Consider the following 15,524-nt stretch of genomic DNA (forward strand, 5'->3'; position numbering starts at 1 on the left):
ATAATATTTTTGATACTTGTTGAGTTTTAAAATTAATGCTCGCAATTCCTACTAGATTTACCTTTAAAGTATTATCTAGTCTTTTGATGATTCTAATCTTGATAATATTCTGCTTATGACAGTTTTTAAAATTTCTTTTTATTTCAGTTTTATTTATTTGAGAGAGAAAGAGCGCAAGCAAGCATGAGCAGGGGGGAGGGGAAGAGAGAGAGTAGCAGACTCCCCACTGAGCAGGGAGCCTGATGTGGGGCTCGATCCCAGGGTCCTGGGATTGGGACTTGAGCATGAGGCAGATGCTTAACAGATGAGCCACCCAGGCATCCCTGCATATACCACTTTTTAAAGATTAAAGTAAGCACATGCTTGTTATTTTAAGGTAGTTTACAGTAAATAAGGTTAGATCAGTATAGGATAAGTTTTCCCAAATGTTAGATGTTAAAACTGGCCTAGTCTAGTTTGTTAAGTATAATGATAGCCAGTTAAGCTTTCATGATTTATCCAGAAAATCAAACTTCCTGGGCCAGTAACTTGGATCTCATGAAGAGACATTTCATCACAACAGAAGTGTATAAAACTGAACCGTACTTTGCTGTGAGGCAGATTACTGCAGCTCCCTTTACTTCTCTAAATGAGGTTGAGAATGGATGCTTACATAAGCATTAAAGCATAGCCTACTTTGTTAATTTGCTAGCGGTTTTCCTTTCAGTATAATAATTTATATAACGGGATAGCTGCCTTGTATTTTTCGGAACCTTTCTAAGATATCAGTTTCTTTGGCCCTGCAGCTTTTAATGTCTTTAAGTCTAGTTTGTACAGAGTAATATAAGCATTAATACTTTTGATACTTTCATGATTTCACATTTATTTTTGCAAAGATAGGAATCAAATTTTCCTTTTTCATTTTACAGCAAATTTAAAATACAGTTATTTTAAAACATTAAAACAGCATGCATGTCTGTGATGCTAGTAGATTTTATCTTGGGTGTGTTTTATTTATTTTTTTAGAGATTTTATTTTTAGTAATCTACACTCAACAGGGGGCTTGAACCTACAACCCCAAGATCAAGAGGCACATGCTGTACTAAGACAACCAGGCACTTCTTGGGTGTGTTTTAATGTATGGCTAGTTCTCATATAATTTTAGGACAGATAAGCTATTTTCATGCTGCTTTCCAGTGCATTCCAAGTCATGTTTATAGTATAATAACTAAATATTTAGAATAATAGTATGAAACTTGGAAGAAGCTTCTATATCCAAATAATATTTTCTCATATTTAGAGAGAGGACACCATATGCAACTTTTTAGTGGTTTAAAAATAAATCATTTTTAGGGCGCCTGGGTGGCTCAGTTGGTTAAGCGACTGCCTTCGGCTCAGGTCATGATCCTAGAGGCCTGGGATCGAGTCCCGCATCGGGCTCCCTGCTCAGCAGGGAGTCTGCTTCTCCCTCTGCCCCTCCCCCCTCTCATGTGCTCTCTCTCTCTCTCTCTCTCTCTCTCTCTCAAATAATAAATAAAATCTTTAAAAAGAAAAAAAAAATAAGCCAGTCTCACTACTCATTTTGTCCTAAAAAAGACCAGTACTGTGTATGTGACATTGTTACATCAGTATGCCTCCTTCCATCTAAGGTACTTAAAAACCTTCCAAGGGGTTCCTAGTTTTTTGGTTCTTTTTTTTTCCCTAAGATTTTATTTACTTTAGAGAGAGCGCGTGTGCATGTGTGCACATGCAGTGGGGGAGGGGCAGAGAGGGATGGAGAGAAGTAGAGGAGTCTCTGCTGAGCGGAGGTGGGGGCAGATCTCAGGAATCTGAGATTAGGACCTGAGCTGAAATCAAGAGTCAGATGCTTAACTGAGCCACCCAGGCACCCCCTAGTTTTTGTAGTTCTTGATGAATTTAAGTATGTGAAAGATTCCTTGAGGAGGGAAAAATATTAATAGTTCAGGCTCTGAAATCCAGGTGCTTGTGCTATATACTAATCATCTGGTCTTGGCTAAGCTCTGTAACCTTCCCAGGCCCCGGTTTTCTCATCTGTGAAATGATTACAGTAAGATTTTCTACCTCAGGGTAGTCATGAGAATGAAAGGGGATAATATTTACAAAATACTTGATGCAATACTAAGTAGTTTATTTGGTTATAGATATATTTTACAAATGTTGTGTAAGCATTCTTCACATTCTTGACTCATGTTCGGTCTGTCTTGAATTCCACAGAATAAGGACCAAATTCTGTAGGCTCTCTACATAAAAGACCACCTCAGTTTGTTTCTGTTAGGTTTGTTTTTTTATTTCACATCTTGCCATTTCCCTTTTCATACCTTCTTCCCATACTCTTTCAGGCCTTGAACTTATTTCCCCTGCTGGAAGTTGTAAGTACAATGAAAATCACCATCCTTTTCACCTAAGAGTATGGAACTAAGAGTACTTTTTTTTTTGTGTGTGTGTGTGTGTGTGTGTGTGTGTGTGTGTGAGAGAGAGAGAGATACCTTCTTTCAGAACCATTCCTTCACCCTAACCCTCAATTCCCATAGCATTTTCTCTTGTTTCAAATATTATTACTTACATCTTTATGGTATGATAATTATTTTACTGCCCAGCTGTCTTCCACACTGGGTTTTCCTTCCTGAGTAAGTGATATTTTCATGATAAAAATGAATAGGAAATCACACAGCTGAGCTAGTTAGAACTTTGTGTAAAGTAAAAGCATCCATGGTCCGATCCTTAAAGTACACAATCAGTGGGATATCTTTTTTGACTGTGTAGAGCAGTTTATGCTTATTTCTTGTTTTTCAAGTGTCTTTAGAAAAAACAAATTATCCCAGTTGAATAAATCCTGCCCATTTGGTTGGATATTAAGATACGAGAAATTATATGTCTAAAATGGGCACAATTTTATCTCTTAAGCTACACTGCATCCTACCACTTAACTAACTAACTCTTCTTATTCTACTTGTCGAGCTTTTAAGGTATAATGTGTATGAGAAACAGTCTTAATATGGAGATATACATGTATACTTACAGTTTGCAGTATGATAGTAATCCATACTTTCCTTTTGGAAAGGAAATATCAACATTTCATCTATTAGCAGCGTGATTGGTATGATGTTTGCTGTTATTTTAGAATATGGTTGAATTCAGAGAGGAAAAAGTAAACCCCTTTAAAGGAATGAAAACTTTTCTCCATCACTAGAACAAAGACAGTTTCCACCAGAAGCAGCAGGAACTAATTATGGTTCTGAGGATCTGCCACCTTTTTGGGATATGTAAGCAGCATAGTTCTTTCTTATTTTTGGACTTTCTTAATAGGGTGGGAAAGTTCTAACTTAGTAGGCGTTTCCCTATGTGTTTAGAAATTTTTATTTTAATTTATTTATTTATTTTAAATTTTATTATGTTATGTTAGTCACCATACAGTACATCATTGGTTTTTGATGTGGTGATCCACAATCCACTGTTTTCGTATAACACCCAGTGCTCCATGCAGTATGTGCCCTCCTTAATACCCATCACCGGGCTAACCAATCCCCCCTCCCCCTTCCCCTCTAAAACCCTGTTTGTTTCTCAGAGTCCATAGTGTCTCATGGTTCATCTCTCCCTCCAATTCCCCCTCCCCATTTTTCCCTTCCTTCTCCTAATGTCCTCCATGATATTCCTTATGTTCCACAAATAAGTGAAACCATATGATAATTGACTTTCTCTGCTTGACTTATTTCACTTAGCATAATCTCCTCCAGTTCCATCCATGTTGATGCAAAAGTTGGGTATTCATCTTTTCTGATGGCTGAGTAATATCCCATTGTATGTATGGACCACATCTTCTTTATCCATTCATCTGTTGAAGGGCATCTCGGCTCTTTCCATAGTTTGGCTATTGCGGACATTGCTGCTATGAACATTGGGATGCATATGGCCCTTCTTTTCACTACATCTGTGTTTTTGGGTTAAATACCCAGTAGTGCAATTGCTGGGTCATAGGGTAGCTCTATTTTTAAAGTTTTGAGGCACCTCCACACTGTTTTCCCAAGTGGCTGTACCAACTTGCATTCCCACCAACAGTGTAAGAGGGTTCCCCTTTCTCCACAACCTCTCCAACATTTGCTGTTTCTTTCCCTGTCCATTTTTTCCATTCTAACTGGTGTAAGGTGGTATCTCAGTGTGGTTTTGATTTGGATTTCCCTGATGGCTAATGATGATGAACATTTTTTCATGTGTCTGTTAGCCATTTGTATGTCTTCTTCAGAGAAGTGTCTGTTCATCTCTTCTGCCCACTTTTTGACTTGATTATTTGTTTTTTGGTTGTTGAGTTTGAGAAGTTCTTTATAGATCTTGGATACCAGCCCTTTATCTGTAGCGTCATTTGCAAATATCTTCTCCCATTCTGTGGGTTGCCTCTTTGTTTTGTTGACTGTTTCCTTTGCTGTGCAGAAGCTTTGTATCTTGATGAAGTCCCAAAAGTTCATTTTTGCTTTTGTTTCACTAGCCTTTGGAGATGTATCTTGAAAGAAGTTGCTGTGGCCGATGTCAAAGAGGTTACTGCCTATGTTCTCCTCTAGGATTTTGATGGATTCCTGTCTCACACTGAGGTCTTTCATCCACTTTGAGTTTATCTTTGTGTATGGTGTTAGAGAATGGTCGAGTTTCATTCTTCTGTATATAGCTGTCCAATTTTCCCAGCACCATTTATTGAAGAGACTGTCTTTTTTCCATTGCATGGTTTTTCCTGCTTTGTCAAAGATTATTTGACCATAGAGTTGAGGGTCCATATCTGGGTTCTCTATTCTGTTCCATTGGTCTGTATGTCTGTTTTTGTGCCACTACCATGCTGTCTTGGTGATCACAGCTTTGTAATATAGCTTGAAATCAGGCAACGTGATGCCCCGGATTTGTGTTTCTTTTTCAACATTTCCTTGGCGATTCGGGGTCTTTTCTGATTCCATACAAATTTTAGGATTGTTTGTTCCAGCACTTTGAAAAATGTCATTGGAATTTTGATTGGGATGGCATTTAAGGTATAGATTGCTCTGGGTAGCATAGACATTTTAACAATGTTTATTCTTCCGATCTATGAGCATGGAATATTTTTCCATCTTTTTGTGTCTTCTTCAATTTCTTTCATGAGTGTTTTGTAGTTCCTAGAGTATAGATCCTTTACCTCTTTGGTTAGGTTTAGTCTGAGGTATCTTATGGTTTTTGGTGCTATTGTAAATGCAATCGTTTCTCTAATTTCTCTTTCTGCAGTTGCGTTGTTAGTGTATAAGAAAGCAACTGATTTCTGTGCATTGATTTTGTATCCTGCCACATTACTGAATTGCTGGATGAGTTCTAGTAATTTGGGGGTGGAGTCTTTTGGGTTTTCCACATGAAGTATCATGTCGTCTGGGAAAAGAGAGAGTTTGACTTCTTCTTTGCCAATTTGAATACCTTTTATTTCTTTTTGTTGTCTGATTGCTGTTGCTAGGACTTTTAGTACTATGTTGAACAATAGTGGCGAGAGTGGGCATTCTTGATATGTTCCTGATCTTAAGGGAAAGGCTCTCAGCTTTTCCCCATTGAGGATGATATTCGCTGTGGGTTTTTCATAGATGGATTTTATGAACTTGAGGAATGTTCCTTCTATCCCTATACTCTAGAGAGTTTTAATCAGGAAAGGATGTTGTATTTTGTCAAATGCTTTTTCTGCATCAATTGAGAGGACCATATGGTTCTTCTCCCTCCTCTTATTAATGTGTTCTATCACATTGATTGATTTGCGAATGTTGAACCACCCTTGCATCCTGGGGATAAATCCCACTTGGTCATGGTGGATGATCCTTTTAATGTATTATTGGATCCTATTAGCTAGGATTTTTTTGAGGATTTTGGAATCCATATTCATCAGGGATATCAGTCTGAAATTCTCCTTTTTGATGGGGTCTTTGCCTGGTTTGGGGATTAAGGTAATGCTGGCCTCATAGAATGAGTTTGGAAGTTTTCCTTCTGTTTTTATTTTTTGAAACAGCTTCAGTAGAATAGGTATTATTTCTTCTTTGAATGTCTGGTAGAATTCCCCAGGGAATCCATCAGGCCCTGGACTCTTGTTTTTTGGGAGGTTTTGGATCACTGCTTCAATCTCGTTACTGGTTATTGGCCTATTCAGGTTGTCAATTTCTTCCTGTTTCAGTCTTGGCAGCTTATAGGTTTCCAGGAAGGCCTCCATTTCATCCAGATTGCTCAGTTTATTGGCATATAGTTGTTGATAATAATTTCTAATAATTGTTTCTATTTCCTTGGTGTTAGTCGTGATCTCTCCCCTTTCATTCATAATTTTATTAATTTGGGTCCTTTCTCTTTTCTTTTGGATAAGTCTGGCCAGTGGTTTATCGATCTTATTAATTCTTTCAAAGAACCAGCTTCTAGTTTCGTTGATCTGATCTACTGTGTTTCTGGTTTCTAATTCATTGATTTCTGCTCTAATTTTAATTATTTCTCTTCTAGTAAATGGCTTAGGCGTCATTTGTTGCTTTTTCTCTAGTTCTTTGAGGTGTAGAGTTAGTTGGTGAATTCGGGATTTTTCTATTTTTTTGAGTGAGGCTTGGATGGCTATATATTTCCCCTTTAGGGCCGCCTTTGCAGTATTAGTAAGTTTTGGACTGATGTGTTTTCATTCTCATGTGTTTCCATGAATTGTTTAAGTTCTTCTTTGATTTCCTGATTGACCCAAACATTCTTGAGCAGAGTGGTCTTTAGCTTCCAAGTGTTTGAATTTCTGCCAAATTTTTTCTTGCGATTGAGTTCCAATTTTAGAGCATTGAGAATATGCAGGGAATAATCTCAATCTTTTGGTATCGGTTGAGACCTGATTTGTGACCCAGTATATGGTCTATTCTGGAGAAAGTTCCATGTGCGCTCGAGAAGAATGAGTATTCTGTTGTTTTAGGGTGGAATGTTCTGTAAATATCTATGAGGTCCATCTGGTCCAATGTATCATTCAAAGCTCTTGTTTCCTTGTTGATTTTCTGCTTAGATGATCTGTCCATTGCTGAGAGTGGAGTATTGAGGTCTCCTACAATTAACGTATTGTTATCAATGTGACTCTTTATTTTGGTTAACAGTTGGCTTATGTAGATGGCTGCTCCCATGTTGGGGGCGTAGATATTTACAATTGTTAGATCTTCTTGTTGGATAGACCCTTTAAGAATGATATAGTGTCCTGTATCTCCTATTACAGACTTTAGTTTAAAATCTAATTTGTCTGATATAAGAATTGCTACCCCAGCTTTCTTTTGAGGTCTGCTGGCATGGAAGATGGATCTTCATGCCTTCACTTTCAGTCTGGATGTATCTTTAGGTTCAAAATGAGTCTCTTGTAGACAGCATATGGATGGGTCCTGTCTTTTTATCCAATCTGCAACCCCGTGCCGTTTTATGGGAGCGTTTAGGCCCTTCATGTTGAGAGTGATTATTGAAAGATATGAATTAATTGTCATCATGTTGCCTGTGAAGACCTTGTTTTTATAGATTGTCCCTGTAAATTTCTGTTGTATATCACTTTTGGGGTCTTTCTCCTTTTATAGAACCCCCCCTTAATATTTCTTGCAGAGCCGGCTTAGTGGTCACATATTCTTTCAGTTTCTGCCAGTCGTGGAAGCTCTGCGTCTCTCCATCCATTCTAAATGAAAGCCTTGCTGGATAAAGTATTCTTGGCTGTATGTTCTTCTCATTTAGTACCCTGAATATGTCTTGCCAGGCCTTTCTGGCTTGTCTCTGTGGATAGGTCTGACGTTATTCTGATGTTCCTCCCTCTGTACGTAAGGACTCTCTTCCCCCTAACTGCCCTTAAGATGGTTTCCTTGGTTCTAAGATTTGCAGGTTTTACTGTTACATGCCAGGGTGTTGGCCTGTTTTCCTTGATCTTGGGAGGGGTCCTCTCTGCCTCTAGGACTCGAATGTTTGTTTCATTCCCCAGATTAGGGAAGTTCTCAGCTACGATTTGCTCAAATACATCTGCTAGTCCTCTCTCTCTCTCCACTCTCTCCGGGATTCCAATGATTCTGACATTGGAACGCTTCATGGTGTCACTTATTTCTCTGATTCTTTTTTCTTGGATTCTGAGTTGTTTTTCCCTGGCCTCCTCTTTTCCCTTTTTATCTATTATATTGTCTTCCAGGTCGCTTATTCGCTCTTCTGCCTCAGTTACCCTAGCTGTTAGATTATCTAGATTGGATTGGATCTCATTGATAGCATTTTTAAGTTCTGCCAATTCAGCTTTCATTTCTGCCCTTAGAGACTCTATGTTGCCATTAATTGATTTCTCCATTCTAGCCATTGTCTTCACAATTGCTAGCCTGAATTCCATCTCTGACATCTTGGTTATATCTGCATCCATTTGTAAATCTGCAGCATAAGTCATAATCTCTGAGTCTTTTCTGTTTTGGGGGCTCCTCCTCCTAGTCATTCTGTTGATGGCGTGTTTGAGGGAATGCATAGAGTCCAAATTATTGACCAGAACCCAAGCAAGATGCACCTGTTTTCTTGGGACCTTAGGGTTGCTGGCCTCTTGTTTTCCCAGCCTGTCTTCTGCGGGAGGGGCCTGCTGTGCAGTTACTCAGGCAACCCTGTTTGGGCGGAGTTGCCCTGCGCCCCTGTGGCGGGGGATGGGCTCAACGGGAATCAATTTTTGGGGCTTTTGTTCTCTGGCAGCTTTCCCTGGCGGCTTTCCGCGTCTCTTCCGCCAGTCAGAGCAGAAGAGACCGTTTCCAACCCTCTGCCTTAGAGCAGAGAGACCGCAGTCTGTTCTTCAGTGAGTTCTCCAGACCACACTGTCTCCGTTTCTGTCCGTGCTGCTATAAACTGCAGCCTCCTGGGTTGTGCGCTCCCAGTCCTGCCTCCAGGTCGGGGCACGTCTCTGCCCTTTGTGCTTCTAAAACAGCCAGCCGCTCCCAGTTCGGCGCCCGCAACACCGCCGCTCCGGGTTTCCGCCCTGGGGCCTGCAGATTGCAGGCGCAACCCCGCTGCTCCGGGTCCGCCCCGGGGGCTGCCCTAGAGTCCTTTCCCCATCGCTGCGGGTCTGCGAGTCTGTGCCCGTCCGCAGCGCACGAGGTTGTCGCTCACCGGCTGTGTAGGATCCCCACGGCCAGGCACCCTCCCGCTGCCGTTTATCCTCCGATATCTGCCTGAGGAATCACGGCTCCCCGCTTCGTACCTCCAAACCAACCACCTGCGATATTCTGTTTGTAGAGATCCAGATCTTCTTACATCTCAGGCTGGTTTCGTGGGTGCTCAGAGTGGTCTGGTGGATATTCAGCTCACTTCCGGGGACCAGTTGAAATAGGGTCCCCTACTCCTCCGCCATCTTTTCCCCCTTCCTGTGGTTCGAAATTTTTAAGTTGGTGTTGCTGAAGATTGAATGGTAGGTTTCACCTACTTATATTGTAGTACACACATTCATTTTTGCCTGCCTTTCTTATAATCCTAGATATAAACAAATTGCTAGATACACCAAACTGACATTATTTGAGAACGTTCTCAAGTTGGAAGCTTTTCGTTACAAAAATCAGTAAAGCAAGAATACAATGATAGAAGACTGGAACCAGAAAAAACATACATTTTTCCTTAGTATTCATGTTGTCTGAAATAAAGCAAAATGGACTTTAGAGGCGTTGATAGATACAGGGAGGGAGGTCAGAAGTTTTGGAGAAAAGCAGGCATAGTAAAACATGGATCCTGTGGCGTAATCACCTATGTTACATCTCATTATTTACTATTTTACTTGGGAAAATTACTTAAATTCCTTCTACCTCAGTTTCCTCACCTATAATATTCTTGGAACAGTGACTGACACAGTAAGCAATCAAATGTCATTCCAAGCAAGAAATAGTAAATAAAAATGTTTTTCATTAATCCTGAATTACTAATATAAGATACATGAAATTCCATTGATAGTCTTTTTTAGAATGCTGTATTTGATGTTTTATTTCAAACTAGAAAGTATTTAAAAGGATTTTTTAGGTTCTCTTATGACCTACAGTCCCTCTTACTGTGTTTTTCCCATGAGGTCTTAAAAGATTTCAGCTACAGTTTCTCCTTCCAGTGTTTTTCAGGAACATAACTCTCAGATGGGGAAGTAATGCTGTACCTAACAGCAAAAGTAGATGTACAAACCAAGTAAGTTCACTAACTACTGAAGTAACTGGCTTCTTCTCTTAGGTTTTTGAGTTAGAGTTTGATTTGAATCCTACACTATTGACTCTTCATTTAATAACCAATATTTATTGGGCATCTTACACACAATGATGAGTTGGGGGGACACAATGATGAACAAAACAGACCTGTACCCTCACAGAGCTAACTAACATCTACTAGCTTTAACATGGGCAAATTACTTTACCTTTTTGATCCTATAAAATGTAGGTGATACCTACCTCATAGAATTGTTTGGATGAATTTAAATGATATAATATTAAAAGAATGTAGTGCATGGTACTGGGACATGGTGAGTACTGAAATGTTAATTCCTTTGTGTCTTCTATTACAATCAATCAGTTACCACTACGGAAAGAATATAGTGGAGGATGCATTAAAACTTCTATAATAGTCTTGTAGTGAATTGTACTCAGGAGAGTTTTTGAAAATTTATAATTTGGGAAGTTATAAAACTTGCTACTTACATCTGAGAGTGGAAATGCTGATAATGAAGAAATATGTGGGTATAAATTTAAAGATTTTTATCCTATAAAAACAGTGTTTTACTACTTTTTCTAACACTTACTAATAATAGCTTAGATTGGTTTCAAATGCTTTATAGGTATCAACTTATTTAATATTCTTAAGAATTCTGTGAAGCAGTTGCTACTATTTATTATACTTTATAAATAAGGAAACCGAGGCAGAGAGATTAAGTGCAAAGTCTTACACTAAGTAGGGCTTGGATGCATCTCCTAGAATCTGGTTCTAGAGCCCATGCTTTTCACCACTATGTTAGGCTGCCTGTAAAAGAAATAGGAGTTTTTAACATTGACCCAGTATTCTCATTATTCTAAATACATCTCTCTTTTCCTGCTCATTTATTCAATGAGACATTTTTCTTTTATATTCTTTTAAAAAGCTGTCATGGATGCACTGGTAGAAGATGATATCTGCATTCTGAATCATGAAAAAGCACATAGGAGAGACACAGTGACTCCAATCTCAATATATTCAGGAGATGAATCTGTTGCTTCACATTTTGCCCTTGTCACTGCATATGAAGACATCAAAAAACGACTTAAGGATTCAGAGAAAGAGAACTCTTTCTTAAAGAAAAGAGTAAGATTTTTGGAAGAAAAGGTAATTATTATCTTTATTATATTTTATGACTCAAAGAATAATTCGAAATACTTGAAATTTAAAAAATTTTTCTAACCTGTCTTCCCTGGTTGTACTAAGTTTCCAAGGATAACTCACAGCTAGTCTCAAAACCCAGTACTTCTCATACTGTGCTTCACATATCACGTACGTGGTGAATATTTGTAGAATAGGATTTGCAATATATTTTTCTTGGAATGTATTTTTCTTTTTTTAGATTGCTTTACCTTCATAAACTGTATGTATTTTATTCAGGATTTTAAAATCTGTGCAAAAGGGCGCCTGGGTGGCTCAGTCGTTGGGTGTCTGCCTTCGGCTCAGGTCATGATCCCAGGGTCCTGGGATCGAGTCCTGCATCGGGCTCTCTGCTCTGCAGGAAGCCTGCTTCTCCCTCTCCCATTCCCCCTGCTTGTGTTCCCTCTCTCACTGTGTCTCTGTCAAATAAATAAATAAAATCTTAAAAAAAATAAAAAAATAAAATCTGTGTAAAAAATGATATGCCAGCAAAGGAAATTAAATGTCAAAGGAGGAATCTCCTGTAACATTGTTCTAATGTTTAAAAACGTGTTCACCAGGATTGACATCTTTACCTCAACATTCTCTTTTGTTCTTGAACACACAGAATAATGCTTTAACTGATAAATTACCTTTCTCTGTTTACCTTTCTCATGCAGAAACCTGACACTCTTAAATGTTACAGAATATATAAGCTTGATAGTTGATTCCATTATAAATCATCATATCTACTTGGCTTTTTGTACTGGGAAATCTTCATCACTCACCCTTTTATATTTTGAGTTTTAAGAAGTTTTAACTTAGTTTTATGTTTCTTCAGATTAGATCATTGTATTTGTATTTTATAAACAGCAGCTTCCTCAAAAGGGAAGGAAATGGATTCTTAGCTGCCAAGGAAATGAATTATCTTGTTATTAAAAACTTTAGGATGGGGCTTGGTTAGAGTTTGATTCATCTAGGAGAAATAAGAGAAAGGAAGTCAGTTGTAAAAATCATAATTTCTTTATATTCATATACATTGTCTTTAATGGTAATCAAATAAATTTGTGATACAATTGGATAGAGTGAGAAAAGGTTAACATTTTGGAGCTTGTAGTTATGCTCATTTTAAAATTAAGTAGAAAAATGTGCTTTGGTATAGCTAACATTGGCAATATTTCTGTACTTTGTGACCAACAAGCCTATAATTTCTATTCTGGAATAATACAGTATTTAATGAACTACCACATTTATTCTTTAAAAAGTCAAGTATACCTTAACTTGTCATTTTTTCTAATGGTGGAAATGAAATACTACTGGCTTGGAAAACACCTAAGTATTATAAAAGAATGATGTACTGTTTTAGTATGATGAATTAATATATGTTATAACAAAAAATACTGATTAAAAGCATAAAATAGAAGACTTTAAAAATATTTACCTGTACTTTTTTGCTTTCTTAATCAGGAAGGCTTACTTGTTGGAAGTGAAATGTTTACCTAATTATACTCCAGGCTTTATCCCTGCATTACAAAGAAAAGTAAGGTGTGGAGCCATCAGAAGACTGGCTTCTTTTTTGTTTTGTTTGTTTTGTAGAATACTTTCTTTAAGCTTTCCCTTCTAATTTTATACCATTAGCTTATAGGAGCTCGATTAGATGAAGAAACAAGTTCTGTGGGACGTGAACAAGTAAATAAAGCCTATCATGCATATCGAGAGGTTTGCATTGATAGAGATAATTTGAAAAGCAAATTGGATAAAATGGTAAGTTGGTTTGAAAACAATCTCTATGTATTGCAAATGAGTTTTCTTCTTCAGGAAGTTTAAAATTAGAAGTAAGAGAAATACTTACATTTATTAAATAAAAAATTAAAAATATACATCCTTAAGGCAAAAATAGGAATTTTTAATGGCGATATTTATAACTTATTTCTGTACAAAATAAATATATAGTATGTAATGATGTTTAGGAATTAAGTATATCTAACACCACTAACTTATTTTGAAAAATCATGACATGGTAGAATTTGTCAATGTGTTTTTAAAAGAAAAAAAGCCAGTGAATAGTATGTCCTAAGTTTGAAAAAGAAAAAAGAGATTAGTGAAAAACTGGGTTCATTTTCCCACCTTGCTTTTTAAAGGCCTAAATCTGTTTTTTTCATCTACCTGAAAATTAATATATATCAACCTATAGATTTTATTGAATGTAATTTGGCATTTTCCCTACTTAACTAGAATAAAGACAACTCTGAATCTTTGAAAGTATTGAATGAACAGCTACAATCTAAAGAAGTAGAACTCCTCCAGCTAAGGACAGAGGTGGAAACTCAGCAGGGTATGCCACTTACTTGTTACAAATATTATAATGGAATCAATATAATTTTCCATTTATGTGTTATATCCATTATCAGTTTTCTGTATCTGTATGCTAAGGCCTTATTTTATAATTTTAGGCTTACATTAATTTCTCTGATCTGCTTTCACCAAAATATCAACTGCTTTAACTTTTCCTTAGATATAAGTTGCACTTTTCCTAGAGAAAATTTGATGGTTTTTATTCAGGGCTAGTTTGTGATGAAGTAGATGAAGAAAGGAGTAGAACTCCATCCTTGTCAAAACGTCTTGCCTGCTGGTATGTCCTAGCTTTTCCTTTCTACTGAACTTTTGCCCGCTATTTAGACATACTGTCATGGAGTAGTTACAATTACTCTTTTTTTTTTTTTTTTTTTTTTTAATTTCTGAAGATTGTTAAAATGTGCAGATGAGATGCTGGAGTGAATAATTAGTTCTGGAACATATGGCTATTGGCCTGTTCCCATGAACATTCTGATGAGACAAGCTGAAGAGTAGGTCTCTGAGAGAGACCTTTTGATAGGAGTTTGAGATGAGCTCTCTTACAGTAGCTGGTTGGGGCTTTTTCTAGATAGACTAAAGAACTAACTCAAAGGTAATTCATTATCCAGTTGTATTGAGTTTCTACAGTAGATGTTTATGAATAAATTGTTTTGACATCATGTTCTAGGCCTGATGATCATACTTTATACTCTGAGGGGACTAGATGGAGTAGAGACATGAGCTTCAGTTTCCTCACTTCATTTAATTATCACTGTCTTAACCTTGACTTATATATTATTGACTTGTCAAAAGTTTTAGCATGTGTTTGATTAGTGTTATATATTTTAAAGTTCCAGAATGACAAACTTGTACTTTAACCTAAACAGAAGATCAGAGGTAGTGGTGATTAATACATTCTGAAACAAGATTGGTAGGTTTCTTATTCTCATTAGCATAGATCTTTGAAAGTAATTACTGTTTTTAAAAAACGGTTAGTTGTGCATCTTTTGTATTAGTTTTTGTATTATCTACATTTTACTAGTATAACCTTTATGGAATTACAACAGATGTAGAAGGCAGAAATAATAGTTAATGTCCATCCTTTTTTTAGTGATGAGGAATTTAAATCCACCTTCATCAGACTGGGAGGTGGAAAAGTTGAGCTGTGACCTGAAGATCCATGGTTTGGAACAAGAACTGGAACTGATGAGGAAAGAATGTAGTGACCTCAAAATACAGCTACAAAAAGCCAAACAAACGGTACTACAGAATTATTAAATTGAGAAATTCAGTATTCTGTGTATGCTATTGCTAGGATTTATAACTAAAGATTAAATCATGGAGTTAACATACATTATAACTACCTAGAGAGTTACATTCTCTGAAAAATTTACGTTTATCTTCCCTTTTAATCATTTTGTCTAAAATATGATACACTGTATACTTCTAGCATAATCTCAGAATTATATAATTTTGTTTTAAAAAGCTCATTTTAAAAAAGCTTACTAGTTCATTTATTAATTTATTAAAGCTATTCCTTTTAAACTCCTTTCCTTCAGTTTCCTTAAGTCATTTTTTTCTGTAAAGTTTTTAAGTTTATCATTTTAATTTAATAATTTGATTAATATAGACACCACAAGAGACAACTTAGTTTTTAGAACTCTTAAAAAGAAAAGAAAAAACTTGACAGAGTCTACTAATTTTCAAAGGTCTCAATACTTTTGGGCAACTTCAATTTTCAGCAAATAGCTGAGATTTTAAGAATTGGGGGGAAAAAGTAAAAACAACCGTGCTGAGCTGCTGAAGTATGGTTAGCCTGAAGTCATCCACTAAAACACACGTTGCCTTTCAGGTCCTCACCAAGTCTGTTCACT

At 37.0% G+C, this 15,524-nt stretch overlaps 1 protein-coding gene across 1 annotated transcript; it reads left to right on the forward strand.

Annotated features, from left to right (window-relative positions):
* The first annotated feature begins 9,336 nt into the window (after window positions 1–9,336).
* Window positions 9,337–15,049, forward strand: LOC116629291 (5-azacytidine-induced protein 2). The gene is made up of 4 exons (XM_032399597.1): window positions 9,337–11,304; window positions 12,955–13,080; window positions 13,552–13,651; window positions 14,762–15,049. Exons 1-4 carry the CDS (start codon window positions 11,089–11,091, stop codon window positions 14,926–14,928), a joined length of 609 nt encoding a protein of 202 aa, XP_032255488.1. The 5' UTR covers window positions 9,337–11,088; the 3' UTR covers window positions 14,929–15,049.
* The last annotated feature ends 475 nt before the right edge of the window (window positions 15,050–15,524 follow it).

Source organism: Phoca vitulina, unplaced genomic scaffold (genome assembly GCF_004348235.1).
Source record: "Phoca vitulina isolate PV1807 unplaced genomic scaffold, GSC_HSeal_1.0 scaffold549, whole genome shotgun sequence".
NCBI classification, from domain to species: domain Eukaryota; kingdom Metazoa; phylum Chordata; class Mammalia; order Carnivora; family Phocidae; genus Phoca; species Phoca vitulina.